The sequence below is a fragment of the Empidonax traillii genome, unplaced genomic scaffold, assembly GCF_003031625.1.
Source record: "Empidonax traillii isolate 1590-97213 ecotype Southwest subspecies unplaced genomic scaffold, ASM303162v1 scaffold405:size801240, whole genome shotgun sequence".
NCBI classification, from domain to species: Eukaryota; Metazoa; Chordata; class Aves; order Passeriformes; family Tyrannidae; genus Empidonax; species Empidonax traillii.
In genome coordinates, this window is record NW_020955598.1 from 350,480 (window position 1) to 378,288 (window position 27,809).

Here is a 27,809-nt window from a genome sequence, read left to right on the forward strand (position 1 = left end):
CTTCACCCCGCGGAGGGAAGCAGAGCCGCCGGCCCCGCCCCGTGCCAGTCCCAGCCATGGCGGCCATGAGCCGGCTGCTGAGGGCGGCCGCGGCCTGGGCGGCGCGGCGGGCGGGCGGCACCGCCGGGATCTCCGGGATCTCCGGGAACACTGGGATCGCCCCCCGCCTCCCCGGCACCCTCGGTACGGCCTCGGTTGGGAAGCGGCGGGGCGAGTGTGCGGGGGGCGAGGTGACCTTGGGGAGCGGGCAGGAGGCCGCGGGGAGGGCCGGGGGCTGAACGGTGCCGCGCGTCCTCGTTCCTGTGGAAAACTGCCTTTTTCTGGGTAAAACACTGATGCAAATGGGCGGGATGCTGACCTTCTTGGCATGCTTACTTGGCCCTGTAGGGTGACATTCAGTGGTTTACTTGTTGGGACTAACAGGTGGAAGCAGATCCGCCTCTAAAGTTAGGGAAAAAATAGTATCGTGCTAGCAAAATAGGAAATTAGTCCAGATGAATAATGATAACCTCCAGAAAACCAGCTCATAACAACTCAGCCACTGCTCTATAGTTGTTTTATTTCTTTCCTCACGTGTGTGTTTGACCTTGTCCTGGCATAATCACCAATGGGATACACAAACATAACACTTTGGTTCGATTTTCAGTTCCTGTACGACACAGCAGCGACCATGGGAAGAGAATGTTTATTATCAAGGCAACAAGTTTTTATGATACTCGATTTCTGAACTTGTTGGTGAGTTAAAAACAAATTTATTGCATTTGGTGCAACACATTCCTCGAAAATGGTGTAAGAGTGTCTAAAATACGATTTTCTATATTTTTGGATGTGACAGAATCTAAAATGCGGTTGGCACTACTTGGACAAACAAGAATTGGAGGTCCTCTTTAATGGCTTTTTTGTCACGTGCTGTAAAATCAGGGACAGATGAATTTAAAAGACTGGCTAAATATCAAGGGTTGGGATAGGTACTTAAATTACTGCTGTAGTAGCATTCTTGAATTACATATGGGTGTTCCTATATGCATAACCCACAATGCTTTCCACTCCATCCTCCTTTTTGAAACGTATTAGTTACCCTTGCCTTCAGTTACCTAAACCACTAACACCAGAGGTGAGATTTAGGAAACCTGACCTGAATTTGACCCCTCAAAAGCCAGATTTTGGGTAAAGCCTATTATGACAGGTGACAGCCAGTTTGATCCAACTCCCTTCATGGGATCAGGCTTCCTTTATCTGCCTTGCACAGCCACCAGAGCTGGTGCTGGATTATTGCATTGGTGTCAGTGCCTCATTCCAGGCTCCCCAAGATGCTGAGGCAGCGTTCAGGGAAGTGTTGCTGTCCCTCCTATAGGGACAGACTTTGCTGGACAGGGGAAAGCTGCACTGAACAGGCTTCTGGACTGACACAGCATCGCTCTTTGTGTGCTCTGCTTCAGTAATTAACTCTTTTCAAACAGCAACGTTTACACACAGCATCCCTTTCTAACCTAACAATGCAAAGCTAAGAATTATTGGCTGCTGCACCATTTTCAGACAAACCTCATCTGAATTTTGCCAGGGTTCTGAGTTTCCCATACTGTTTGTTTTTATCCCCTCTGCAGAGATTCTACATATTCCTGACGGGAATACCAGCAGCACTGTTCATAACATATGTCAACATCTTCATTGGTGAGTGCTCTGTCGTGGCTAAGCAAAGTACAGTGTGAAAGTTATTAAATGGGAACTCATGATGCTGGATTTAAAAAAAGAAGAGATCTTTTAAGGTTCTCTCTTTGGAAGACCGTGAAATAGGCTTAACAGTTACAATAATACTGTATAAGTGCATAGAAGATGTTACGTTAGTTGTTGCTTTAAAAAAAAAGAAATATCCATCTTTTGACAGTCTTTCAAGCATCAGTGAAGTTTAGTGAACACTTCTTCTTCTGTGTTCATGTGAGGGGTCTGTATTGCCTTGCTTTATGTACTACTTTAACAAGACTGCAACTGTCACCTTTTATCCAGCAAAGATGTCAAAATTCTGGTTGGCAATACGTGTGTTGAATCTACTGCTGTAATAATATGTGATTAATTTAATAAAGAAATTAAGAAAAATCTATGCTTTCAGCTCCTGTACTTTAAAGGGCATTTCTGTGGACTTGATCCAAGTTGTTTCTTCAGCATAGCTGATAATTTCACCCCTCTGATGTGTGGCTTGTGTACACAAGTGGCATTTGTTGTGTCACTTAAAGTCTGTGAGCTACAACATGATCTATACATGCAGTGGGATGTGCCTGGAAAACATGGCAAGTCCAGTTAGAGCTCACACTGAGGGATTAAGCGCTCTCCGTGAGAAATAATGATCTTTTCCTAATGTGAAAGGCAGAATATAAGGTAATTCTGAAAAACAATCATAGGATTAAATATTCCTCCCCTCCTTTCCTCGTCAGGTGAAGCCGAACTTGCAGAGATTCCCGAAGGTTATGTTCCAGAGTACTGGGAATACTACAAAGTGAGTGTAACATGTAAGAGGGTGGCATGTTATGGACATCTCTTGATGATACACTTGGGAGGAAACTTACTTTTTTTCAGCTTTATGGGCCATGCATATTGCTGTAGGAAATCTGTTTATTGGCACAAGTAGGTGCAAATGCTCTGTAACTTTATGCTGGAGATCTATGCCAGGAATTCATAGCATGCATTTCTTGTCTTTGTTTCTTTTTTTCAACATCTTAAGAGTTTAAAGTGACATTCCTTTCTTTTGTATTGTTTGCCAGCGTTGTTTTAAAGTCCAGTATCACACATGCTTTTATATCTAAAATTGAAGGTATTTAAAGTCAGAAATTCAAGGCTGTATGTGTTTAATTTCATAGTATTTCCTTAAAATTAGTCCCTGGCTTCTTGCTGCAAGCACTGTTTTGTTTCTGGTAGGAAGGAGTTGAATTCAGCAATATGATTGTGACTGTTTCAACTCAATTAGACTTTTGTTCCTAGTGAAATGTGAAGCAAAAGTTTGAAATGTTACTAATTACAGTAAGGTTTGGAGTCCCATTTCAGTGATTACAGTGGCAGTTTAAGGAACTTTACTTCAACAGAAAGAAAATAAATCATGTGTCTTCCATTAACTTTTAATCTTGCTACAGAATAGCCATCTGCAGGTTATCTTGGCATTAAAAATGGCAAAAGAATTATGGCTTTTTAGGGTGCTGACCTCACAAATAGTTGTACATGTTTTTAACTTTACTATTATGGTTTGAATGGCAGCACTCACAATGTCTATGCCATCTTTTCAGGACTGTGAATATACAAAATTATTCAGTCATGGTGGCATTTCTACTTGGGAAATGAATAATCTCTGCATTTCTGTTTTCCAGCACCCCATCAGCCGCTGGATAGCTCGTTACATCCTTGACCCCCCTGAGAAGGACTATGAGAAACAGATGGCTTTGCTCGCCATAGAAGCGAAGAAGACTGAAATGAGGTACATCCTACAGCTGATGGCTTTAAAATACTGATGCACACTGTTGTAGCTGACTCTTTGATTTTGCTTAACCTACTGAGCTGGGTGCTGCTATAAAGTGCTGTCCTGTGTCACCTGACCCTGAGTGCTGCTGCCAGGGTGGAAGCTGCATATGTTGTCCCTGCCTTCTCAGTGTTAGGATTACCAGAACAATCCAAGGGCAGCCTTGTAAAATAACAGGGGCTCCTCAAAAGACTTGGTATTTATAAAGGTATAGCTCAGTCTTCCTGAGTCAGCAAGTGGACAGCTCTTCCTGCCCCTGCTATTGCTCACAGCTAGACAAGAACCTTATGACAAAACTCCTGCAAGTATTTTTATTACTCCTTTGTGAAACAACTTGAGTTAAAAAAAAAATAAAATGGAAGGATATAATAGCTCGTGTTTTAGTTGAACCCTTCACATTTTGGTATTACCTATGTTTGAGCAGTATTTATAAACTGTATATAAGAGTATTTACAAATGCTAAAGTCATTGCTGTTGTCAGTAATGCCCTGATGTTGAACATCAATACATCAATAAACTCCATGTTGAGTGTGTCTGTTCTTTTTTTTTTTCAGGCTGATGGAGCTGGAGGCACGCAGACTGATGAGACACCGGGGAGATGGACCTTGGTATCATTATGAAACACCTGATAAGAACCTTGTTGACAATTCTATGAAATCCACACCTGACAATTAAACAATTTTGGGACAGTGTGCATGGTCTTAAATGCATACTGACAAATTGTGACTGAGCAAAGGAATAGACATCCTGCTGTTCGCTGATGGAAATGAATAAAAATAAACAATGGTTGTGTTGATTCCAGTCATTTGAAAAGAAAGTGTGTGGCAGTTAAACTCATATAGCAATTAAAATCAGCAAAAGTGCCTTATGTCAGTTGGCAGAAATTACTCCTTCAGAACACCAGTGATGCTCTGTGACCTAATACATTTGAAACAAGTTGGTAATACGAGTTTTCTAGCATTTCTAGCATTTAAAGTTTCAAGTGAAAACGAGAGGAAACTGTAAGGTTTTTTCCTTTCTCAGTGCCTTGTGTCAGATAATTGGTGGAAGATGAACTAAGTAAGAAAAATACCTTCATATCTTTGCATTATTGGGATTATATCTACCACTTTAGACAAATACTTTTTCATTACTGAGGTTTTATTTCCTCAGATAGCTCCTGTGTTTTCAAAAGGCAGAATTACAACAAAAGTGCTTGTCCAGACCTATGACTATCTGCACTGTCAGATGTGGGAGTAGGAGGCAGTGGAAAGGTTCCTGGACATTAAAAAGCGTTTCATTTAAATTCATGTTTTAGTGATTTTTAGAGGATTTTATGAGTCTTAAGTCTTTCATCCAACTCAAGATACTGAAAATGGCCTCACAGTTTCCAGGCTAAAGTTTATGCTCTGTCATGTAAAACTTCTCAGGAGAAAGAAGGATCTCAGTGGACAAGTACTAAACTAAGTATTTTCCTATTAACTTCTGCATATCTAACATTTTTAGCAATATATAAAGTTACTGATACTGTTGTTAGAGAAGTTGCTACTTTCTGTAACAGACTTAGTAAGATGAAGAAGGGGAAAATAGGAAACTGCTTATTGAAGGTTTTTATGAAAGGATTGCTGGATGGCTGAAGAGCAAGGATCGAGCAAGTTGCACTTGGGACAGCCCCACGCTTACCTGCCATGTATTTTCAGAACTGTACAGCTGGTTTTCTACACCACTTTTAACAATTCCATAGGGAATATGGAGGGTTCTCTCTACCTGGCAGGCTTTTGCCACTAGAGGGATGTATTTCCTCATATTCTACAGGCCATGGTACTCCTCTGGTTTTAAATGTCTCAGGAGTGACAGAAAGTGCCTCTTACAGTTTGTGACCCTAAATTATCTCTCCATATTCAAAAGCTCCACTTTTTAAAGGAGATAAGCCCAAGCCCTTTACTAACCCCTGATCATCTTGTGGTTTGAAACTTAAAGTTCTTTCTTTACATTAAGCGACACTGCATGGACTATTTTAAGCAAAAACTGCCTCGTTTGCTGTTTCCTGGCAGGGCCAAACATTAGAAAGACATTGATTTTGTATCAGTGCTTTGCTTGTCCTTTTTGTTGGAATCAATCTTTCAGGTTAGATGGCTCATATGTCTTATTATGGCTCTCATTGTTTATAAATGCTGAGTTATTCATAAGGGAAGCCATTAAAAAAGCACAAAGTCTCCTCAGGTAAAATAAATCTGTCTGGCTCTGTATTAGTGTTTTTTTATCCAGCATCCAAAGCGCTCACAAGTCTGATGTAATGTCTGTTCTCAAATAAGTCTAAAATCATTCCATGCACATCACATTCTGCCCTCGGTGTTGTTCCCAACACTTCCAGAAAACTTCCTGAGATCAGAGTGCGCTGCTCTGCTCACCCTCAAAGCCTTTTTCATAGCTGGATACAAACATTTTTCCATTCTCTTTTTAACTGAGATGTTCCTAGAACCACCTTTTGAAACTTCAGATTATGAGGTAAAAGGTGGTTCTAGTGAAGGTCACATCACCTGCTTGGAAGTGATCGATGAATCCTTGGATATAATGTGGACATGGTGGAAAGTTATTCACCTACATTACTCATCTTCATTTTAAATGGGCCTGTCATTTCCTCAATGCTGCTGCTGCCAGGCATATGCAATAGTTATTAGATACCGCTTGAAAAAAAAAAAAAGTTATTTCAATATTTGTCCCTACAAAGTTACTTCACTCTATTCCTCTTTCCCCTGGCTATTCTTTTGAAGTGAAAAGCAGAGAGAAACAGCAAATGGCCCAAAAAGGGCACTTTAAGCTGAAGGTACCGTCCCCTCAAGACGTGAGATGTGGGTTTAGTTGCTGGCACTGCCGCAGCAGTGGCATCCCAGGCTGGGCATTCCCGCCCTGCATCCTACCCCCTCGTTCCTCCACACCAACCTGCCCCGCTTGCCCTGCGACATCCGACCCGTCAGCGCGACCGCGGCGGGACCGCGACAGTCACCGCACACACGGGACACCTGCACCGCGGCACTGGGCAACTGTGGGCGAGGGGCTGAGCCTCAAAATATACACAGTATATTTTTTGCTATAGCTATTTTATATATTAAAAAAATACTATATATATATATAGTATTTAATTGCTTAAAAAACAAAAGAGACTGTAGTAGAGTATTACCGGTCAAAGGGAAACCTGCTCCGCGCTATAAGGGAGACCAGGAGGCGAAGTCCCTGTCCTTCCCTCATGGGAACGAGGGTGTTCGGGTGAAACGAGGGGGAACCGGGATGGGAATCCCGCCCCCGCCGCCCTGCCCGTCGCCCGCCCCCGCCGGGACCCCCGAGTGCCGCCGCCGCAGCTGGTGCCGCTCCCCCTGCCATTGGATTAAAAATAGCATCTTCCCTCCCCCTGCCCTCCCTCGGGCCCGCTCCCGCCGCCGCCCTGCCCCGGGCCCGGCTGCCCTGCGCCTGCATCGCCCGCGCAGAGCGGCTCGGCAGGGCGGGCGGGCAGGAGGGAGGCAGGGAGGGAAGGAGGGAGGGAAGGAGGGAAGGAGGATGCAGCGGGCCGCGCTCTTTCGCGGCGGCGATGCGCAGATGGCCGCCGGGGACCTGGGCGAGCTGCTCGTCCCCTACATGCCCACGATCCGGGTGCCCAAGTCAGGGGACCGGGTCTACAAGACGGAATGTGCCTTCTCCTACGACTCGCCCGTGAGTGCAGCGAACCAACCCCCGGCTGCCTCCGCGCCCCCTCCGCGCTGCGCCCGCCCCGAGCGGCCCCTTCCCGCTTCCCGCCGCACCCCCGCTCCCAGACAGCCCCCTCCCCGGGCCGCCGCCTCTCCCTGTGGCTTCAAGATCCCCCCCGATCCCTTCCTCCACCTGCCGTGGCGCCCCCTCGCCCTCCCGGTGCCTCCCTCCCACGCTCGGGGGTCGCGGCCCGTGCCCCGCACTGCGCTGGAGCGGCGGGAGCGCTCCCCGCACATCCCCGGCTCCTTCGCAGCAACGCGGTTCCTTCCTGCGTTTGTTTGTTTATCTTCCTCCTCAGGGCAGTCTCAAGTGGTTGCTTGGACACGGGGATTTTGTGGGTTTTGGGGAAACTTCTCTGCCTGCTCTGCCTGCCCGGGTTTGCCCATCCTCGCCGAGCCTTGCTTTTGCTTTCACACCGAGGGAGATAAAAAGGGGGCAGTAGCCTGGCCTTCTCCCTAGTTTATTTTGGCGAGCAGATGTCAACAGTTTTGCTTTCCTACTGCCTCGGTGCTCGCTCTGCTCAAAATCTTCAGAGAAAGCTTCCAACATAAAGGCTCGTCCTGAAAATCGATGTGAAAGTTCCCCTGAAACACTTTCTTCCCCACGGTTTCATTTACGTCACTGAACTTCAATGAACTTGTAGTATTTCCCCACTAGCTTGGTTAGTTTGCTGTTAGATGAACGCTTCGTGTGCAGTAAACTTTCTGTGCTGGTGTTTTTGTGATGTCTTGCAAATCATCCACCAGCTCCACGAATTGCATGTGTTCAGTGGCAGATTTGGGGCCTGACTCATTTTTAACATCACTGGTAATACTGGAAGCCTTTGTAAATGGGCAGTGCTCTGTAAGGAACAGGTGCTTAGAAATTACACTTTTTTAAACAGAGCTGAAGTTTTATTAAAAGTTGCTTCTCCACATGAAGATGAGTTTTCCTAAAGGTGATCGAACACTACGTATTGATGTTAATGTCAATGGCAGCAATGAAAAGGAAGCTCAGGGTTTACATTACAGACTCTTAAACAAAAGATACATTTCAGATGAATTTTTTGAGTCCTTTATCTTCTTCTTTTCAATAATTCCCTCTCTCTTTGATAAATCCTTCTAATACAGAAAATCAAACTTGGCTTTAAAGGTGACTCAGCTGTCTGGTGTTCATCATGTCTTGTTGAACAGAGGTTATTTTTACCCACACTCTTCAGATCTCAAGTGTCACCCAGCAGCCCTGACTGTACTGGAGGCGGCTGATTAGAACTGCCAAATCAGACCCTGCTTCAGAGGCGATAATTGCATTATATACTTAAGAAGGTTTTGGGCGGGGGAAAATCAATATACCACAATCTTTCCTTCAAATTTTTTCCTTGGGTGAGCACATGGTTGATGTTTTTAGTAACACTTTCAGACTTCTTGGATGTTATGGTTTATAAAAAATTTCTGTTAACAAGGAGGGAGGGATATTAAATACTGTCACAGATTAAAAAACAATCAATCACCACCCCTCCTACAAGCCTCAAAGTAAGCACAGCAAAAACTCTTTAGCTAAACAGTATATTTGAACAAAGTATAAAACATTTGAGCGAAACTTAACAAAAACTGTGGATAAAAGCAGCAGAAGGAGTTGAATTCAGCATGTGTCATTTTTTTTTTTCCCCAATATTCAAAATATTTCATCCTTTTGACTTTGTTGGAAAGAGATTTCAGATTTTGGAAAATGCTGCCCTCCAATGTAAAAAAATTTAATTAAATTGTGTTATGGGCATTCACTGGGCAAAAGGCTTGGCTGAACCTCTGCAGTACCAGTAAAAAATAAAAATAAAAGTAGTGCTAGTTTTTATTGTTTCCCACAGCTTTTCAACCCTTACCGCTCTTCACCTTAGCTCAGTGAAAGACTTGTCACAGATTTTATTTTTAATTCCCTATAATCCAAGAGACACCTGGGTAGTGTTTCTGGGATGACGTTTCTAAGGGGCAAATGTAACTGTGTGCTTTCAAGGGTAAAACGCTGTCATTTACAATTGGAAAATAGCAAAGCTGTGTTTTTACAGTTTTCCATTCAGAAGGAAAGTGAAAGGATACTGACTGTCTGGTGCTTGGCTAAAGGGAGATGTTTATGTTTTGTATTAGGTTGACTTTGTGACTTATTTTCTTATCACCTGAGTGAGCCCCTCCCTGCTGAGGTGCCTGCCTCTTTTTGAAAGAAGATAGACTGTTTGTTTGTTGGCTTTGTTATAATGTTAAAGCAGATGATCAGTGTTAAAAAACATGCTCTCGGTTTTGTTAGCCATGCTAAAATCCCAGATTGCATTTTTGATGGAGGAGGTGTTTTCTCCTGTAACAATATTTCTCAGTATTTCCTCACGTCTTCTTGTTTTGCCATTTGAAATATGCTCTTGTTACAGTTTAACTTTACCATGTCTCTGTTTGGAGTCAGCTCAATGCAAAATGTTTTGTTCTGTCACTTGTGTTTTTTTTTTCCCCAATACAAGATCTAATTTCAGTAGTTTGCTTTTTTTTTTTTTTTCCATATCCCCCTTTCTTCTTCTCCAAAGAAGAGAATTTTTAGAGTGTTTGTGTGTGTTAAAGTGTCCTACCCAGTAATGCAGCAATTCTGTACTCAAGTTTCTTTAGCCGTACTAATTGCATATTATTACTTTTCATGTAAGGATGTGCAGTGATCTTTAAAATACACTGAAAACCGTCAGACCTGTGAGTATTAGAGTACAAAGTATGGTGGTGATGATGATGATGAAAGATTCAGCAGCAATTTTTAAAGGACCAAGCAGGGTGGAAAGGTCAAAATCAGAGCTGTTCCTGTCAGGGGGTGCCAAGGAAAATGAGGTGCTGGGTGTGAGTAGCTCCATCTTCTGCTTCCAACTGTGCAGAGCAAGACCTGGCTTTTGCAGCCCTGTTTGTCACCCTGTCAGTTGTCTTGTCTGGATTGGAGTAGGCCAGTGTCACTGAAGATCCATGTTCCTGTGGATGTAGGCAGCTTCTCTGTTCTCAGAATTGGTTGATTTCCCTTTCCATAAATTTAAAATCTTACTTCCTTGGGTGAAGATCTGAGAACAATGGCACCTTTGAGCTACAATGGGAGTCATTAGCTGGGAGAGTTCAGAATCGTGAGCTAGGAGAGGTACAAGTGGATATTCAGTGTGTTTTTTCCATATGGATTATCTGTAGCATGGTGATCTTCTCAGAAAGGTGGTATTGTTAGAAATACCACTAAATAGATGAGGAATTCATGTCCTTAGACTTGGCCTGCTTTCAACAGAACATACTAGGGCTGGTTCCCAGGAAAGTTGGCAGAAACAGGAGGCAAATTTCTGTTCACTCAAGAGCCCTAGTGACACTTTTTAGTTTGCTTGTCTCACGAGAAAATGTACCTCTTTCTGAATTAAATTTGAATTACTTTTCCATAGGGTTTTTTTTTGGTATCTTCTAGGAAAGCTCTGTTTCTGTGCTGGGGGCTCCTCCTCCAGTTAGCTGTTCTTTTATACAGGAATTAAGGAGGGAAGGCAGGCTGCTGAGGAAACACAAGCCTGGCCTAGTGTTGGTTGTTGCTTCCTCCAGTGACTGGCCCAGCAGCTCTGGGAGCCAACTGCTTCCCTACAATTTGGCTGATGAAGTCCTGTACCTCTGTTTTTTCAGATCTGAGGTGCAATCCTCCCTCCTGGTGACTTTTTCTTGATCTATGATGCTGTGGTGTAGGTTTCTTCTCTCCTGTTGTATTCAATTTTATTCCACTTTTATTCCTGTTGTATCCACTTGCATTCCTCTTTTGAGGGATGAGGGATGAGCCTGACTTTGTGTTCAGTAGAATGCAGGAGGTAAAAGGATTGCATTAGGTAACCTTTTGTCTTGCTATTATTTCTACAGAAGTATAGTACTCATCTGTGGAAATTCCACCTTTTAATGGGATCCTGGTCTCAAAGACCTCTGGCCATTTTAGATCAGACCCATCTGAGGGAGAGGCAACAGCTGGAAAAGGGATACAAATGGGAGTATGGGAAAGGCTTACGTGTGTAGCTGTGGAAGTTGTGCATGGATATGCTCTGAAACCTTCCCCATGGAGGGTGTTGGTCACATCCCCAGCCCAGCTCATGGGTCTGACATGGGGACAGGACCAAGCAGTCTGGTTCTGTAGAGAGCAGGACTGTGTTTGTTTGAGCAGCTGAAAGCTTGGCTTTGCTCTGCTGGAAAACCTTGCTGCTGACAACAGCTTCCTTTGCGAATCTTGCTGACTTCATTTCTGTGGCTCGGGAACTCTGTAGTGGTTGTGTTGGGACAATTCCCAAAGGCTAAACTGTGCTGATGCTCTGCTGTTTGTTATACAGTACAGTTGAGACTGAAATCCTTGAGAGTCTGGAGTGTGTATTGGATACCATAATGTGTAAAACTTTCTAGAGATAAGCAGCTCCTATCTGGCTGTTCCTTTGGTCAATATTCCTTGAAGAAAATCAGAAGGTCACTGTGGCCCATGTCTGTGAGGGGTAGGCTGATATCTTGCTTCCATTGATGGAATGGGAGTAACAGAGAGGAGATAGGAGGACTGAACACACCAAGACAAATGGAATACTCCAGACAAAGGATTTTGGCCTTACTGCAAAATGACCTCCAAGTTACTGAGGCAGTGAATTCCTTGGTGATGGGTGATCACCTGAAAAGTCAGAGCAGAGTTGTACTGCTGCTTGACAGGGAGATACCAAAGCTGTCCTGCTGGCTGGGAGTGCTCCAGAACACGAAGGTTAACTCACTGGTCTTGTGAAGGTGAGAGTGTAACATCAGTAAGGGTTGTGCCTGCAGTGGCTGACACATGAGATATAACTGTGCTGCTTTGGAGGACAAACAACGTGTATTTGCATTGTGCTTTTCCTTGGGATTGATTTAAATTTGGATCCTACTAGCTTTTCCCTCTGTAAGTGTGACAGACCATCCTGTTATCTGGAGTGATGATGGACTGGAGTATTTTGGGTAGCAGAGAGACTTTGATTGTGAGGTACCTGCAGTGTCAGACAGTAAATGCAGAGATGCAGAGGAATGGACAGTTCTGGAGCTCTGCTGAATCTCACTGTGGAACCATAAGTTTTCCCCTCAGGGCTTCTTCCCAGATTTTCTGTTCTGGAAGCACAGCCCTGTCTTTGTGACCAACAGAATTGTACATCCAGGGCTCTGCAAAAACCGAAACCATCAAGCTCCCTAAATCTAAGCTGCAATGGAAGCAGTACAGGTGGTGCTGCTTGAGTGCACTGCTGGGCTTGAGCTTGGCAGGCAGCCCTGGCGGGTCTGAGACACCTCTGCCAGTGTCCCACACAGTCTGCACCTGGATAATCTGTGATCATCCAGACAGTGGTGATTGATGGGTGGAACTTCTGTATTCCTGGTTGCAGGTTAAAAGTGCTCCTGACCTAAGGTTAGTTTTTGCCATTGTGCTTGCTCACGTATCGTGAAGCTTTGATCCTGCCTGTGACTTGTCCAAGATGCTGCTCCAGAATTACGAATGTCCTGCTCTGTAGTTCTCCTGTGACTTACACATGTGAGTGAGTAGTCAATCCACCTCTTGGAATGGTGGTTTGGTTTCATTTTAGTGACTGGCCCACGCAGCTTTTTTATTCCCAGGAATGTTGTAAGTGCTGTATTGGATTGGCCTTGATCATGTGCCCATCTAGATTCTACATCAGAGATACCAGACATCTTTTTAAAGCAACTGTGAAATAACCTGCTCATAGGGCAATATTCAGTGCTGTTCAGTGCTTTTGTAAAGCAGGGGCAGGGAAATGATGTCTTTTGCACTTGAAGCTTACAGTCCATTATTAGAAGCTCTCTAATATATTTCCTACTCTCAGATCATTTGTCCTTTCTTTCTCTGCCCCACCCTGCTCTTCTTTTCCCATATGTCTCATCTTCCACCAGTTCCAGTAGTACATGGTTCCTCTTCACTGCTTGTATATATTTTCACATCAGTGTTTCTGTACATCTGTGTTGTTCAATTCCTTTTTTTGGTTCTGTCTTTTCTCCCTCTCCTCCTCTTTACCAGATGCCCAGTTTTTCTTATTATTCCTTTTCTTCTTTCCTTTTGTCACCGTTTCTCTGATACCTATCTCAGCAAGTTTTGCCATTGTTCCAGAGGATCTAAAGCAAACACTGTGTAGCAGACACTGTGCCCAAGTCTGTAATTGTTTGCCCTGTTAGTAGATCACCAAAGCCATTGTGTTTTTATGAATTCTTTGTTGTCTGAGCCACTTCAGGAGCTGAAATTGCTAAATGCTAGATTTCCCTGAGGAGTCTAAATGATTTGGGGCCATTGGTAATGGAATAAGAGGTCATTAGTTCAAATCCTGATCAGTTTAGTAGTGTTTGGAAGCTGTTAGTGCCTGGTGCCATGAGCAGTGTGAAGCGACAGGGTGATCTCTGTGTCCTCATGGACTGGCATTTGTATTTCCAGACCTCTCACCTACCAACTTCCTTGCTCTGTTTTTGAGGCCTGAGAGGGAGTAACTGGTGCATTTTTGCTCTCTTTCCCTGTGGATTCTCCACCTCTTTCCTTCCTCAAAACATGAATTGTTATCTAAATAAGTAAAAGCAGCTAGCTTTTCTTTTCTTTTTTTTTTTTTTTTTAATATTTTTCTCCCTGGTGTGGAATGTGTGTCTCCCTCTCTCTCATTAAATACCATGGCCATCTTAGCAGCAAAGAACAGGAAGAAACAAAGTGAAGAGCAATCAATTTTCCTTCTCCTTAGGAGGGGAGAAGACTGTCCTGCTCCTGAGTGCCCTTCTGAGTAGTGATGAAGGCCTGAGCATGTACAAGCTTCAGCCCCAACAGTGTCTTTAAACTGGAGTAATAAAGGAAGGCAATGTTTGTACTTTATCCTAAACTTCACACTACGTGTCCACTTCATGCTCAAGTGAGGGTGAGGGGGGAAAAATACCCAGCTAAAGTTCCTGACTTTGTCTGTCAGGACAATTTATATTTTTCTGGTTTAAAGTAATGTCTTCAGCACTTTAGATATGCTGCCTTCCTCCAGCATAAAATGTCATGCATATTTAAAATGAATGTCAAATACAAAGATTTACATGCCACAGCCTGTGTAAAATATCATTCCTTCCAGAACTGGTTGTGTGCTCAGTAGGGTTAAATTAACCAGCACAAAGTTTGTCTTAGATCAGAGACGAGGTTTTTTTTGAGCAGCAAAAGGGGCCTAATCCTTTGTACAGCCATCTACAAAGGTGTCTTTTTCACAGGGGCCCCTGTTTTGCTGTGGCCTCTTAGGCTTTTGGACAGTCTGTCCACTTTTTTCCACGTTGTGTGAGAGAACACTACCCGTGTTCTCCAGGAGAAATCACTGTTTTGTTAGTAACCACAACCAACTTACTCAGACTCTACATTTAGCTCATATATTCAAAGTGTCAGATTGTCATAGGCTGCTTCTCAGAAATGGTTCAGTGGTCTCTTGGATTCCCTCCAGAAAAAGAGAGACTGGTCTCCAAGAAAACAAATCTTTAAACAAAGTTCCCGAGACCCTAGAGTGACAACACTGTATATTTTTATTTAGACTGGGTACCTGTAGGATCCTCGTGTAGAGGACGCATCCGTGGCTTTCTCAGAGGAGATAATGCTAAAGGATTTGGAATACAGGACAGAAGAGCAGACAGCAAAAGTATAATGGGCCTTAAGGCAGATAAATCTGTGAAAGAGTAGTGGAAATTAAAATAAAGGTAATGCATTTTAAATACAGTTGTATTTGGGGAATATTTTGAATACCAGATTTGGAATTTTCTTTTAACAACTTTAATACTTTTGAGCACGATTGTAGCTATCAGCCCTGTTCTCAAGACTGTGAATATTATTGGACTGTGAATATTTCAAATTAAAAATAGCTGTGGGGTTTTTTTAATGTAGAATGTCAGGGGTTATGTGGATCAGAAATGAGATGGCTAAGTGGTTTCATCTGCAAATCCAATCACTGTGGTATCTTGATGCTACAAGAACGACTTCATGGTATATGTTAAGTGTGAATGGCAGATAGGCTAAACCCTTGCTTCAGATTGCATATTTTAATTCTGGAATGCTCAAGGCAATTCTTGACCTTTAGAAGTAGGTAAAGCAACAGCTCTGTAGTTCATTACACGTTCACCTCTCAGGTAAATCTGAAAAGCTGAAGTTTGTATGTGTTGTTTCCCATTAAGAGATGTGGAAGAGACGAGTATTTGCTAAGTTCTTGGGGTGAAACATCATTCTCTGGTCTTCATGTTTTGCTCCTCAGCTCCATGGCTCTGCTGGATGCTTTGGAAATACCAGTATTTATTGGAGTCTGAGGCAGTTCTGGCCTTACTTGTATTGATGGAAAGGAGCATGTTGGAAAGAGTAGCATACAGGTGTGGGCTAAGCTGGAAGTTTGGATTCCTTCAAGTCCCACAAAAATATTCAGTTCCAGTCTTTGAAGCAGGTTGGGGAGAATTAACTGGGTTTAGAGTGTCGCATTCAAGCTTGGTTTAAACTTGTGTGGCACGATCAGATGGTATCCTGTCAAAGTGGATGTTGCTGTAACAACTTCCAATACATCTTTATATACTTGTGTGTGTCTAACATGACTTGTTTCTGGGGATAATGATCCCTACTTATATAATTTTTTTTTTAAAATTTCCTTCTAAGGTGCCCATGAATGAGTTTAGATCATGTTGTTCTTTGGGGAATTTAACATGAGATGTTCTGTGCTATCCAATAGTACAATCATGCTCACAATAGAAGGAAGGTCACAGAGCTTCTGAAAGGCTCAATCTTTGTTATGCACCACCTATTCAAAACAATACATGTTAGAGGGCTTGAAAAAATTGATCCAGCACCAATGAGCAGATGACTGAAAGTCCTTCTGGCAGCCTGATATAGGAGAGATCTTAGAGTGTTGTTAAAACTGAGCAAGGCCCTGGTAACAGCCAGCATCAACACTCAGCTTCTGGGAGAGCAAAAAGCTGTGGGACTTCTGCCAGATTATGTTGCTGAAATGTCAGCATTTGTGATCAGCACCAGGATTATATATCTTTATATTTCCTTTGTAGTGCCCTTGTCTTCAAGCTCTCTAGTTGCATGAGTAGAGAGAATCCCTGACAGATACTGAAGAATGTACACAAAACACTGGACAGTTTTTTGTTAGCCAGTCTTGAGAGCTGTAAGGTCACTTGAGATCTGTTTTCCTCAGACAGGATGAACCCCTGGACCATCAGCTCTGCCGTGCTTCTGATTTGAAATTGTGTTCTTGCAATCAAACGGCAAAAAAAAGTTCTAATATTTCAAACAAATGCCTGTGCTTCGTTATTTCTATGCTTTACAAATTTCTGCACCTGCAAATCTCTGTGGATTTGGCACTCAAGTGGAACTTTTCAAGACTAACTTCTAGACCTCCAGTTTGGACAGTCATCAATCTGCAGTTGTAACCCATTTCAAAGAGTTTCTGTAGGCTGTGGAATGATGTGATATGATATGTGATATGATGTGGAAGTGTCTTAGAGGACTGATAATGTAAACACCATGATGTGCTACGAAAGCCATATTTTAAGTGCTGTGATAACAGAAAGGGTCTGCAATTCTTTGGGATTCTTTAATGCATGCTGAGTCCTTCCTGTCCTGTTCAGTTCCTTCTATGTTGTAACTGTTTGTGTCATTCCTTTTAGGATTCAGAAGGAGGTCTCTATGTGTGCATGAACACATTTCTGGGATTTGGAAGGGAACACATTGAAAGGCATTACCGGAAAACAGGACAGTGTGTGTATTTGCATCTGAAACGCCATGTGACAGAGGTGAGACTTGTGGCTTCCCAGCTGACTAACCAGCACTTCTTGGTCTCTTGTGCTAATTTGGGTGATGCATTTCAGGCACAGGCCAAATCCCAAATGGCAGAAATGAACACATTCAGATTTGGGGCTGGGTATCAAATTCAGGTGCTTGGATCCCAGCCAATCCTATAACTTCGGTTCTGACATGAATCAAAAGCCTTAAAGTGTCAGATCTTAAAGGCAGCTTGTTCCTGACTGCCATTGATCTTTTTCACTACTTGTTTCTGCATATCACATGCATATTGTCTGCATATTATATTCATACTGTAGGTAGCTAAATACTTTTCTGAAACCTACCTTTGAAGTGTAGAATTACTGGGTTTGGTTAAGATTTGACTGGAAGCTTCTTTCTTAAAAGATCTACTTTTTATATGATGTTTCATCTCAGGGTGACAGGACTTCTTTTTATCTTAAAACTCCTGTACAGCTAAGTCCTGACCTGGTCTGGGATCTTAAGTTTAGCTTAAATTAATGCTGGATTCTAGAGACACACTTCCCCTCCTTTAGCCTACCCCACACACATGGGTATGTACATACAAACTTTGTGTTCACTGTTCTTCCATACTATCACTGCATACCAACAGCAACTTACAACCTTTGCTTCATGGCATCTGTTTGTGTGTGGTTTGTCTGACATCTTTAAAGGGCTGGTAATGACTTCTGACTTGAGCTATATGGAAGGCACTGGGTTTGCTCATGGCTCACTCTCCCATAAGCTCTGTCTCTGTTGGCAAGTTAGAGGACTTAAAATAGCTGCTTGGAGTGGGTTAGAATACTTGTTTCTCATTCTACAGCAATGTTTCCCCTGGGTGATGAAGGCCCTGAGTTACCTAAAGTGCCCTGACCATTTATCTTATTTCCAGTAGATGACTGTTCATATTTTATCAGAATTACAGGGAGGTCTTCCAGGTTGGGATTGTTAATAATGTTTGTTATACTTAAGAATTGCTTTTCCTTCTAAGGGTGGTACCAACATTTTACTTCACACTGTTCACTGAGTTTTTGGAGAACCTAGTCTAGTTTTAGCAACAGTTGTTCTGACTGACTTTAACACTTCTGAGAGATGCTATCTAGAGACAGGTGGGCAGAAATCCTGTCAGCTTTCCTAGTATATAACTTCCAGTATGTTGGGGCACAAGCTGGGATTAAAATGAGGCCTCAAAAATTCCTTTCCTGATGCAGACCAGGCTGAAGAACTCCAAAATGGAGAAAAACATCCCAGCATTTGTTGGTGTTGCGCAGCCATTCCCTCGAACCAGTGCAGTGGTTCCTGTTTTTCTCACCGTGAATCACGATGTGGCAGAGGGGCTGGGTCTGTGTTTGAAGGTGGCAATGCACCGGTGCTCTGGGTCATGTGGTAGGAAACAGGGTTTGACTCTACAGTGCAGGTGAAGATTTCATCATCTGATAGGGCTCACAGCCAGGATTCCTCATATATTAGCGGTGGAATTTTTTTTTTACCGCGACTGTTTGCTTCTTAAGTGCTTTCCTTTCCTTTGAGCAATGTGAAGCATCAGACCCTTCACTGGAGCAGTTTTATGAAGTGTCTGGCACATGCTGCGTTGTGGTTTGGGTTTTTTAAGCCAAGCTTTTGGTGGTCTGGGATACAGTAAAGCCAGAGGCATTGGATATGCCGTGTTAAGATTCTTTCAGTGAGGCTGCTATTCTTGCCTGTGGTTCCCTTGCATCATCCTTGTAGAATGCACTGCATTGCTGCAGAAATCCCAGGTTGCTTCCCAAGATGTTTGGAATAAGTATCAGTTGGGAATCTTGTCACAATTCAATTAGAAAATAAGGGTCACATCTTCAGCCTGCTGGCTTAAGTAGAGCTGCGGTATCTGCCAGTGGCAGATCAGCACCAGAGGCAGCTGCTGAATCGTCAGAAATGTGCACAAGGTGCAAGCTGTGGAGCACCCTCTGGTAAAATTCTTAGCTAAATAAAGAAATTTTTTTTTCACTTTATTTTCCACAGAATTTCACTCTTCAGAATTTTTCAATCAGCCACTTTCCTGTAGTGTATGACTTGAGTACAGCTGACTGGGTACTATTTATTTCCAGGCAGAGCTTTAGTTTGGTGCTGTAGCGATACCTCAGCCCTGCTGAAAACACTGGGAGAGAAGCATGAAGGTTCCTACAGTGCTGGGTTCCTGGATATTATTCAGGGATGGCAGTGTTATAAAAAATGTGACATTGGTGCAGTTCAAGGGAATGCAGAACAGGCTGTGCTGTCACCTTGTCCAAGAAGCATCACAAATGGAATTTAATGCCACTGCTGATGCCTCCTGTGGCCTCCCATTCACTGGGTGTGTTACATCTGTTAGAAGTCAAAATGGTTTTGTGAATGGGGAGTGTTTTCAGTGGTTTCTGACAGGTGGAAGAACAAGGTAGAACTGTCAGGTTGTGGTTTTTTTTCAGGAGTATTGAGCATCTACAATTCTGATGTATTCAGCAGTTTGGAAAATCAAACTGAAATAATTTCCAGCCTGAATTAAATATGAACACTCCATGTGAATTCTTTCTCTTTGAAATCTCTAGTCTTAATGACTTTCACAATATCCTACTTGGTGACATAAGAAGTCGATTGAAGCTTCCTAGTATTGCAAACAACAATCCTTGGAGTATGTTTAATTTACTCATAATATATTTGTGATTGGGTTATGTCGTTTCTTGCTGCTACTTTTTAAAAATAGATTTGGATTCCTGTCTGCTTCCTTTCCACTTGTGAAATTCCAGTAGTATTAAGGAAAGAAAAGTTCTGCTTGTTATTTTCACTTGCTTGAAGAATTTTTTTTTTAATTTTAAATGCTGGAGTTGCAACCCTGACTCCTTTTCCCTCGGGCTTTTATATGTGGATAATGGATTCTGTTCTTCAATGCAGCCAAGGGGTGTTTATTGGCATCTGCTCTTTCTAAGAATGGAAAATTTTCCTATGATGTATAAGACCTCACTGATGATTCAAGCACTTTGCTCAGGCCAAAGCTTTATTTACATGGTGAAGGGAACCACCCAAAATATGTGACCCTTTTGCCTGTGAAGGAGCAGAGGTGAACATGAACCTTCTGACAGGTTCTTGGCTGGTTCATCTCCACCTGTTGTATCCCAATATTATTATTTAAAAAAAAAAAAAAAAAAAGTTGCCTGACAACCCTGCCAGTTACACTAACGTTACACACTACATAATGCATCATGTTGGCATCAAATAGCCACAGAGGCTTATTTGATGTAATTTGATTTATTTAATGGTGCCATTTAATAAACAGCGTAAGAAGCAAGTGCATTGGCTTTGACATTTCCTCAGCTACTACTGTTTTCCGTAGTAGTTTGAAGTATCCTGAACTGGAAAAGTAGTGGTTGAAACTGAATCTCACTTGGAAGTTGCTGTTCTCTGCTGTGGAGCCTAAATTAAAAAAAATACGATGAAATCCCAATAAACAATTGGTTGGGTGTTGTCAAGTTTCTTCCAGACATAAAAAAACCATGGTGGTAATTTGGATTCATCTTGATGGAAGCAGACATGGATCCTGATGAAAAGAGCTTTTTTTTTCCTGGGAAGAAGAAAATTAAGTGAACTAATGCATTACATCAAAGTGGTCCTACTGGAATTAGTTATGAAGGATTGAATATTTTATGTGAATAATATCCTTTTTTTCTCCCTCTAATTCAGCTTTAATCATTAGGAAATACTGTTGGGGATCAAGTGGTGAGAGGTTTGAGAGGTGCTGGATGTCACTGTGTTGGTGACAGGACAGCAGTCTGACCACGAGACACCCTCAGCTTAATTGGTCCAGAGACAAGAGTGAAGGATCCAGGTGGAGCTTCCTCACTCCATGGGAATGGTGGGCAATGATGAGCTGAGTCCCAGTGTCTGATGTGAATGAAGAGAATTTAAATTCTTGCTCATCAAGGACTGTGATTTAATAGAAGGACCGTGAACAGACAAATGTGTGTTACAAACGGTGATGGGGTGGGATTATTGCTGTTTTACTGTTGTCTTACTTGATGGATTTTTAATTGTTTCTTTCTCTCTTTCCAGAAGGTACCAGGAGCATCTGGTGGAGCTTTACCAAAAAGGAGGAACGCAAAGCTATTTTTAGGTATTGTGAGCAGCTGCTTCCACACAGTCCTTTTCTGACCCTGTCTCCCTGTGTACTTGGGTTCTGTCCACCACTGTGTCTGGCTTTTGGGCTCCTTGAGGCTTTTCTTTTTCTGTTGTTTGGTTTTTAACTTTTGGCACTCGTTTTCAAAGTTTGTCCAGACAAAAAAGTAATTCTTAGCAATTTTGGTGCATATTAAGAGATGTGTGTGTATATATACATAAAACACTTTAATCTAAACTAGGCCCTCAACTATTCTCAAACAACCTAGGCTCTGATAACATTTTTTGACTAATTCTGTCCATTCTCTCTCTTTGTGATTTCCACAAAGCACTCTTCTTAAAAGTATTTATCTAAATGTTTAGATATATCAGGGCCTCAGTGTGACACGGTTCTGCTCAGCAGGTGGTCATAGGAAGGTTTGTTACCATTTTAAAATTGTTACACAGGTAAATCTTCTCAAGTGATGTCATGGTCTCTCCTGGAATGAATGCAACTGTATATATCACACCAGCATCTCTAATTCTGCAGCATCCACAGCTATATCCCCTTGCTTCATAGAAAACAGTTTTCTTACCATGTCCATATCATCCAAAATCCATTTATTCAGATTACCCAGAAAACCTGAGGGCCTCATAAATATGGATGAGGAAATGTGATGCAAAGCTTATATTCTCTCTTCTCCTACCGTTTGTGGTATTTCTCCAATTCATGTATTATTTATTGTCTCTGTATTAATAGTGAAGAGTGAATTTTTTCTTCAGGAAATGTAGAGGTTAAATGTTTTCATTACAATTGCCAGCTCTTATGGCTAAAGGGAAACAATAGCATGACCTTCTTTTGGAATTGCTTTGATCTGTGGAACGTGTCCCTAAGAGGCCTCTACAGATTGTGATCGATTAAATTGTTGTTGTTAATGTCTGGAGGAAGTTTTACAAGGACTGAGAAAGAAAAAGGCCTGAAGATGAGTCATAAAGAAACTAAACTTCTTTTGTAGGAAAAGACTGTTACATCACAGATGCTGGTCTAAATGCCATTTACTGCCAGTCTACATTGAAAATAATGATTGTCACTGGATGCTTATAAAAGAATTGGTTGAGAAACAAAGCTGGCTGCAGTGCAGCAATGGTTGTACAGTCTTAGCAACATAAGTGTAAACATGAAGTACAAAAGTATGGTCAGCATCTATTCTTGCTGATCTTCTGCCTACGTTTGGAGGAGACTCCTGTCACTGGGCTGTGCCAGCACACAGGGTACTGGCATAGTCTCTGATGTGCCATGTTGAAGTCTTCAAATTCCATCCTTACACATGAGCATTTAGTTCCCACTGGGTAGAGCTGGTGCCGCAGTTCCAAGTGCTCCACATCCCAGGGAACTTCTGAAGGCAGCGCAGTTTCGCTGGGGTGGATTTAGCACATGGAACTATCACCATTTAATCCAGTACTTCTGGAATCTAATGGACTTTTGAAAATGTATCTCATCTGGTCAGTTGTTGTTCTTCAGTCCCCGATGACTGGGAGTAAAATGGTATCAGCTCTCTGCTCTGATCCTGGAAATGGTACTTCCATGCATCCAAATGCTTTGTATCCACTTCTTTGGCTCAGCAGTTTTTACTGGGTTTTGGCCATGCTTAAAGTAAAGAACAAAGAATTACTGCTCTACTTGTTCATAGATGAGGAAACAAAACCACAGAGAGGTCAGCTGATTTGATGATTTTGCATGTGACAGCAGCAGAGGTGGTTAGCAAAATTTGGCATCTTATCTCTTAATCCAACATTTATTTCATTGGTTCAGAGCTGCTGGACTTCTCATCTAAACAGGTTGTTTTAGTTCTGTCTTTCTCATTGTGTCCTTGGGCACCTGTCACAGAAAGGTTGGGGTTGGAAGGGACCTCTGTAGATCATCTACTTCAATCCCCTGCTAGAGCAGCTTGCACATGATCCAGTCCAGGGGTGTTTTTAATATCTCTAGAGAAGGACACTCCACAGCCTCTCTGGGCAGTCTATTCCAGTGCTTTGTCACCCTCAAAGTAAAGAAGCTTTTCCTGATATTCAGATGGAACTTCTGTGTTTCAGTTTGTGCTTGTTGTGCCTTGTCCTGCCCCTGGGTACCACTGAAGAGAATCTGGCCCCATTCTCTTGACATTAAGATAATTGTATGCATTAATAAGGTCTCCTCTCAGTCTCTTTTCCAGGCTGAACAGGTCCTGCCCTCTCAGCTGTTACTCATAACAGAGATGCTTCACCCCCGTAAATCATATTTGTAACTCTCCAGTGGACTCTCTCCAGTAGTTCTGGAGTCTTTCTTGGACTGGGAAGCCCAGAACTGGACACAGTACTGCAGGTGCTGCCTCACCAGGGCAGAGTAGAGGGGGAGGATGATCTCCCTGCACCTGCTGGCCACACTCTTCCTAATGCCCCAAAGGACTGGCCTTCCCCATTGCCTTCTTAGAGGACACAAGGACACGTTGCTGGCTCATGGTTAACCTGTCCCGTGGCAGAGGTTTGCACCTGCCATCTGGGGCTCACCCTGTCAGACAAAACCCAGACAGTGATCAGTGGGTAACTCTAACATTCCTGTGGTTCTGGGTGTCTTTGAATAATTCCCTGAAGGCCCAGAGATTTAAGCTTTGTGTACAAAGTCAATCCAGTTTGGGCATTCGTTACATTGCTTGTAGTAATCCTCTTTGATGTAAAACTATTAAAGATACTAAACCCTTTTCAATCTCCTTAGTATTAGGAAAACATCTTTTGGATGTTCTGATTACTTTCTAACACTGCTGCTATCTAGTAAATGCAATAGGGACACAGACTGGTTGGGTCAGTCAACTGGAAGATTTATCTTTCCCTAGACATGAGAAGATTCACAGGAAACTGCATGTGCACACATGCCTCAGGTTTGGGGCACGTTTTGGTTTGGTTTTCTGTTGGAGAAGGCTGGAGGGTGTTGGCTGTGAGTGTTCTGTGTGATCAGAAAGCATAACAGCATTGTTTATTGAAGTGTATGCACTGCCTTTAACCTGGCTGGATTAGGTGTTGCTGGACAGTGTGGACATGATACCTTCAGCTCAGGCTGTGCAACCTTTCAGGGAATTTGGGGTGGTATTTAAAGCAGACTGTTGGGATTCATGGAATAATATCCTCACTGCATTGTTATCTAGGCAAGCAAGTTCGGAGGTATTTTGTGCTTGTCAGGTTACCTGTTGCAGTTCAGAGAGCTGGTTCTGAGAGAGAGATGGGGTGAATGGTTCTCTGAAATGTCAGCTCAGTTGTGAAAGAGTCAAGTGGAACATCAGTATAACGATATTTTATATTTTGTTCTCTATAGTTTTGCTTTATAAATAGGAAGTGAACCTCTCTTTTGAATAGAGAAACTGCATCTGCACACAGTATCTCCCCCTGCCTCTCTTTCTCCAAAACCAACCAGAAAAGACACACACACGCCCCTACCCACCCCAGGTAGATATCTGGAAGCTAGGATGTAAGCACTGAGGAAGGAATCACCACATTTTTGCCTTGTTCTTGTACTCACTTCCTGACATCTTTTGGTCCATGCCAAGCCTACACCCTGGGCTAAACAGAGCTGGCACAGTGGCTGCCATAAAACTTGTCTGTAGACAGATGTCCTCTCCCAGATCGGTTACCAGAGCATCATCTGCCAGTGCAGCAAGCTGTGGGAGATCTGTTTTGAGCTAAGTCAGGGCTAACTTAGACCATCAGTTAAAAGTGTTTTGAAGTCCTCAGCTGAACACCTCTGTCAGCAGATCTGTGGGGGTGGTGGTGAGAAGACTGTCAGTGAGGAGTGATATCCATGACACAGAGCTGGCCTCAGAAGGTCTCGGAAAGGAAGACAAAACTTCCACTTGGAGAGTCTGGGACAACTTGTAAACTTGCTGAGATTTTCCTGGATGGCACCTACCTGCCAATGGCAGGGAATGCACTCATGGCTGCTGTTTCTGAGTGTAAAGACCATTCCTAAGAGTGGCTGTACTGGATCTGACCACAGCCTTGCTCAGTTCTCCCAGGTCAGGGGCAGAACCCTGTTTTCAGTGAGGATATTTTTGTTTGGTGAGCTTCTGAAGAGGACTTTTTCCATGAGTGATTTAAGTTTATAGAGTATATGAGTGAAAAGCTGTGATGTAGGAGAATTCGAGCATTTCCTGACAATATTTTGACAGTTTAGCCCAGTAAAGTTGTGCATACTGCCCAGGAGCAGTAGTGGAACTGCTTAGACCAGGAGTGACTCTGTTGCTTTCCGGCTTTGCCATCTAAACTTGAATGAAGTATAGAATGTTAAGCAGATACCTTACGCTAATTGAGTCTTAATGGATTGCTGGTTTAGGTAGAACTGTGAAAATTAGGCCAGATTAACACAAGCTAATGCTTCTATCAAAATAGTTGAGAATTTGAATTTTGGTGGTTTAGTTTGGCTTGTTTAACATGTGACTCTGCCAGAAATACAAGGGGTGATGTCTAACGTAGCCATAAGAACACCATACTAATACTTTGGAGATGTAGCGAGTGATGTGAATGCTATTTTATAAATAGTGAATCATCTAAGTGGTCCTAGTAGGAAGTTTTGCTTTTCCTTTTTCTGGAAAGCAAAATGTTATGACTGTAAAGTGATTTGGTTTGTTTGTTGTTTTTTTTGTTTGTTTGTTTAATTTTTTTCTTCTTTATAGTTGATCGATTAAGTCAGGGTTTTGAATGTGCCCAAAAATAAATGAACTGAATTGCTTATATTTTGCAAAGTGCTGCTGCTGCAATTCACTATTATGTAGAGGCTTCAGGAAGAAACTATTTGAACTGAAGACTCAGGCCTCCATTTCCAAGTCTATGCAAATTTGTTCGTTGCTTTCAGTGAGACCAGGATCGAGCTCAGATTCCTAAGATGTCTTTCTAGGGTTCCAAAATTAGTCGTAGACTCGCTAGTCAACATCCTCATCCAATTTTCATGTTTGTATTCCCTTTCACACACACACACAGACACATCCATATGCGCAGGAAATCCTGTTTGGGGGTCCTGTCTGGAGTCTCCTTATGCCCCTATTATTAGTGCAGTCAGTTGGTAACTTGTCTAAATCTGATCTGGGCACATCCACTCCTTTTCTTCCCCTCTGCTGGGTTGGTTTACATTACAGTACTCTGTCTTCCAGCTGCTGTTTTCAGTCAGCTCAGCTGCAGTGCCTTTCTCACCGTCACCAAGTGATGCCTCTGAGGTGGAGTAAATTTACTCTACTGACCACTTGCCCAAAATAACAATGTCAGTCAAGCCTCTGCTTTAACATGTCTGTTACTTTGCTTTGCCTGTCGTCCTGGCCTCCCAACACAACATTTATGACCTATGGGTACTTTGCTTTAGTGGCTGCAGTGTTTGACTGGGACTGTTAGTCCACTAGAAGGGAAATATTGTCATGTGGACATTGACCATCAAGCTGTCACTCCTTGAAAAGATGGTTGGTTGTCTTGTGGCTAAGTCCTAAAACTGAGTAAAGCCTCTTTTTTGCCCAGAGATGCAATCACAGTGCATCTTGGAAGGACATCTTTGTCCAAGGCACAGCTTTTGATTAAGTATAATTCTTGAAACTTCATGTTTTTTCAGTGCCTTCAGAGTAATTTTTAATCAAATATGCTCTGTTTGCAAGTAGATTCCACGCTGTTCCTCTTTCCTATAGTTGCTCTTGTTCCTCTCCCAGACTCTGCACTAGTTTGAAACTGCCTGCAGACTGCACATGATGCCCATGGCTTCAGGGTCAACCTCTGCCCTCATTTGGTGTGGGCTCCACTGCCTTCCAAAGTTACAGTCATCTGTTTTTATTATATCTATCCTCATGCTTTCTCAGCCATGCTGGCCCTTGCACAGGCACAGAAAATATAATGCAGGTAGAACTTTCTACTGAACTTAACCACTATGGCTCTCAGCACACACAGGCCAAGATTTAAATATACAAGTAGTTATTTGGGGGTTTTCAACTAACATCCTTTAGGGGTCTCCCTGACCATCAGCCAAAGGGATTAGTTTGTATGGTCATCTGCTGTATCAAGGGATTTCTGTCAGTGACCTTAGAAGTCCTTTCCATTCTCATATACCGGGGTCTGGACCCTGAGAAACTGTCTTCAGACTGATAATTATCAGAAAGCACTGGCAGTCCCTTTTAATTCCTATCAGAGGGAGTAGGTGTGTGGGTGGAAGTGCACCAGGTTGATGTGGTCACCTTCAAAAGTCAGTGAAATCCTCATTATGTTTCCTGGGACTGTTATGAAGCCGTGTGGCTCCTTCTTTAAAATAAGGCGTGTGATGCCGCCAAACTGGAGTGTCACACATCCAGAGTTCCGTGCTGATGGAACACTTGTTTTCTGCTTTTCTGCTGACGTGAATGGCGTGAAGCCTGAAAGGGTAAAAAGGAGCTTCCCTTCCCTACCCGTTGCACACAGAAGGCTGATACTCCCAAGCATGTGAAGTCCTTAGGTGGCAGCAGATGATTGCTAATAGGATACTCAGCCTTTCATCCCTGGATCACTGGTTCAAATGCAGGTCAGGTCAGCAGCAGTGAAGTCTCTGCTCCCTGGATGTTGTGAGATGCGCTGCAGTGTTTGCATGCAGAATTTTGAACAGAGGCAGCAGTGCCATTGCTGTTCCTGTACAGCAGATTGTAAATACTCTAAA

General features: G+C 42.8%; 2 protein-coding genes across 2 annotated transcripts in view; both read left to right on the forward strand.

Annotated features, from left to right (window-relative positions):
- Positions 1-31: 31 nt before the first annotated feature.
- On the forward strand, positions 32-4,303 carry NDUFB5 (NADH:ubiquinone oxidoreductase subunit B5). Its single transcript, XM_027893776.1, has 6 exons — positions 32-183; positions 647-735; positions 1,605-1,671; positions 2,430-2,491; positions 3,354-3,460; positions 4,057-4,303. The coding sequence occupies exons 1-6, from the start codon at positions 57-59 to the stop codon at positions 4,175-4,177; spliced, it is 573 nt and encodes a 190-aa protein (XP_027749577.1). The 5' UTR covers positions 32-56; the 3' UTR covers positions 4,178-4,303.
- Positions 4,304-7,021: 2,718 nt separating this feature from the next.
- USP13 (ubiquitin specific peptidase 13) overlaps positions 7,022-27,809 on the forward strand; it is a 48,690-nt gene continuing 27,902 nt past the window's right edge. The window contains exons 1-3 of the mRNA XM_027893763.1: positions 7,022-7,189; positions 16,888-17,013; positions 21,083-21,143. Of these exons, the coding sequence (XP_027749564.1) occupies positions 7,037-7,189; positions 16,888-17,013; positions 21,083-21,143 (340 nt within the window). The 5' untranslated portion in view covers positions 7,022-7,036. The remainder of the gene's footprint in view (positions 7,190-16,887; positions 17,014-21,082; positions 21,144-27,809) is intronic.

Bases quoted from the DNA above. Each gene is read 5' to 3' on its own strand.
- NDUFB5 (XM_027893776.1), top strand. From the start codon at position 57: ATGGCGGCCATGAGCCGGCTGCTGAGGGCGGCCGCGGCCTGGGCGGCG. The intron at 184-646 runs GTACGGCCTCGG...TTCGATTTTCAG, and splicing joins CCGCCTCCCCGGCACCCTCG to TTCCTGTACGACACAGCAGC. The intron at 3,461-4,056 runs GTACATCCTACA...TTTTTTTTTCAG, and splicing joins GCGAAGAAGACTGAAATGAG to GCTGATGGAGCTGGAGGCAC.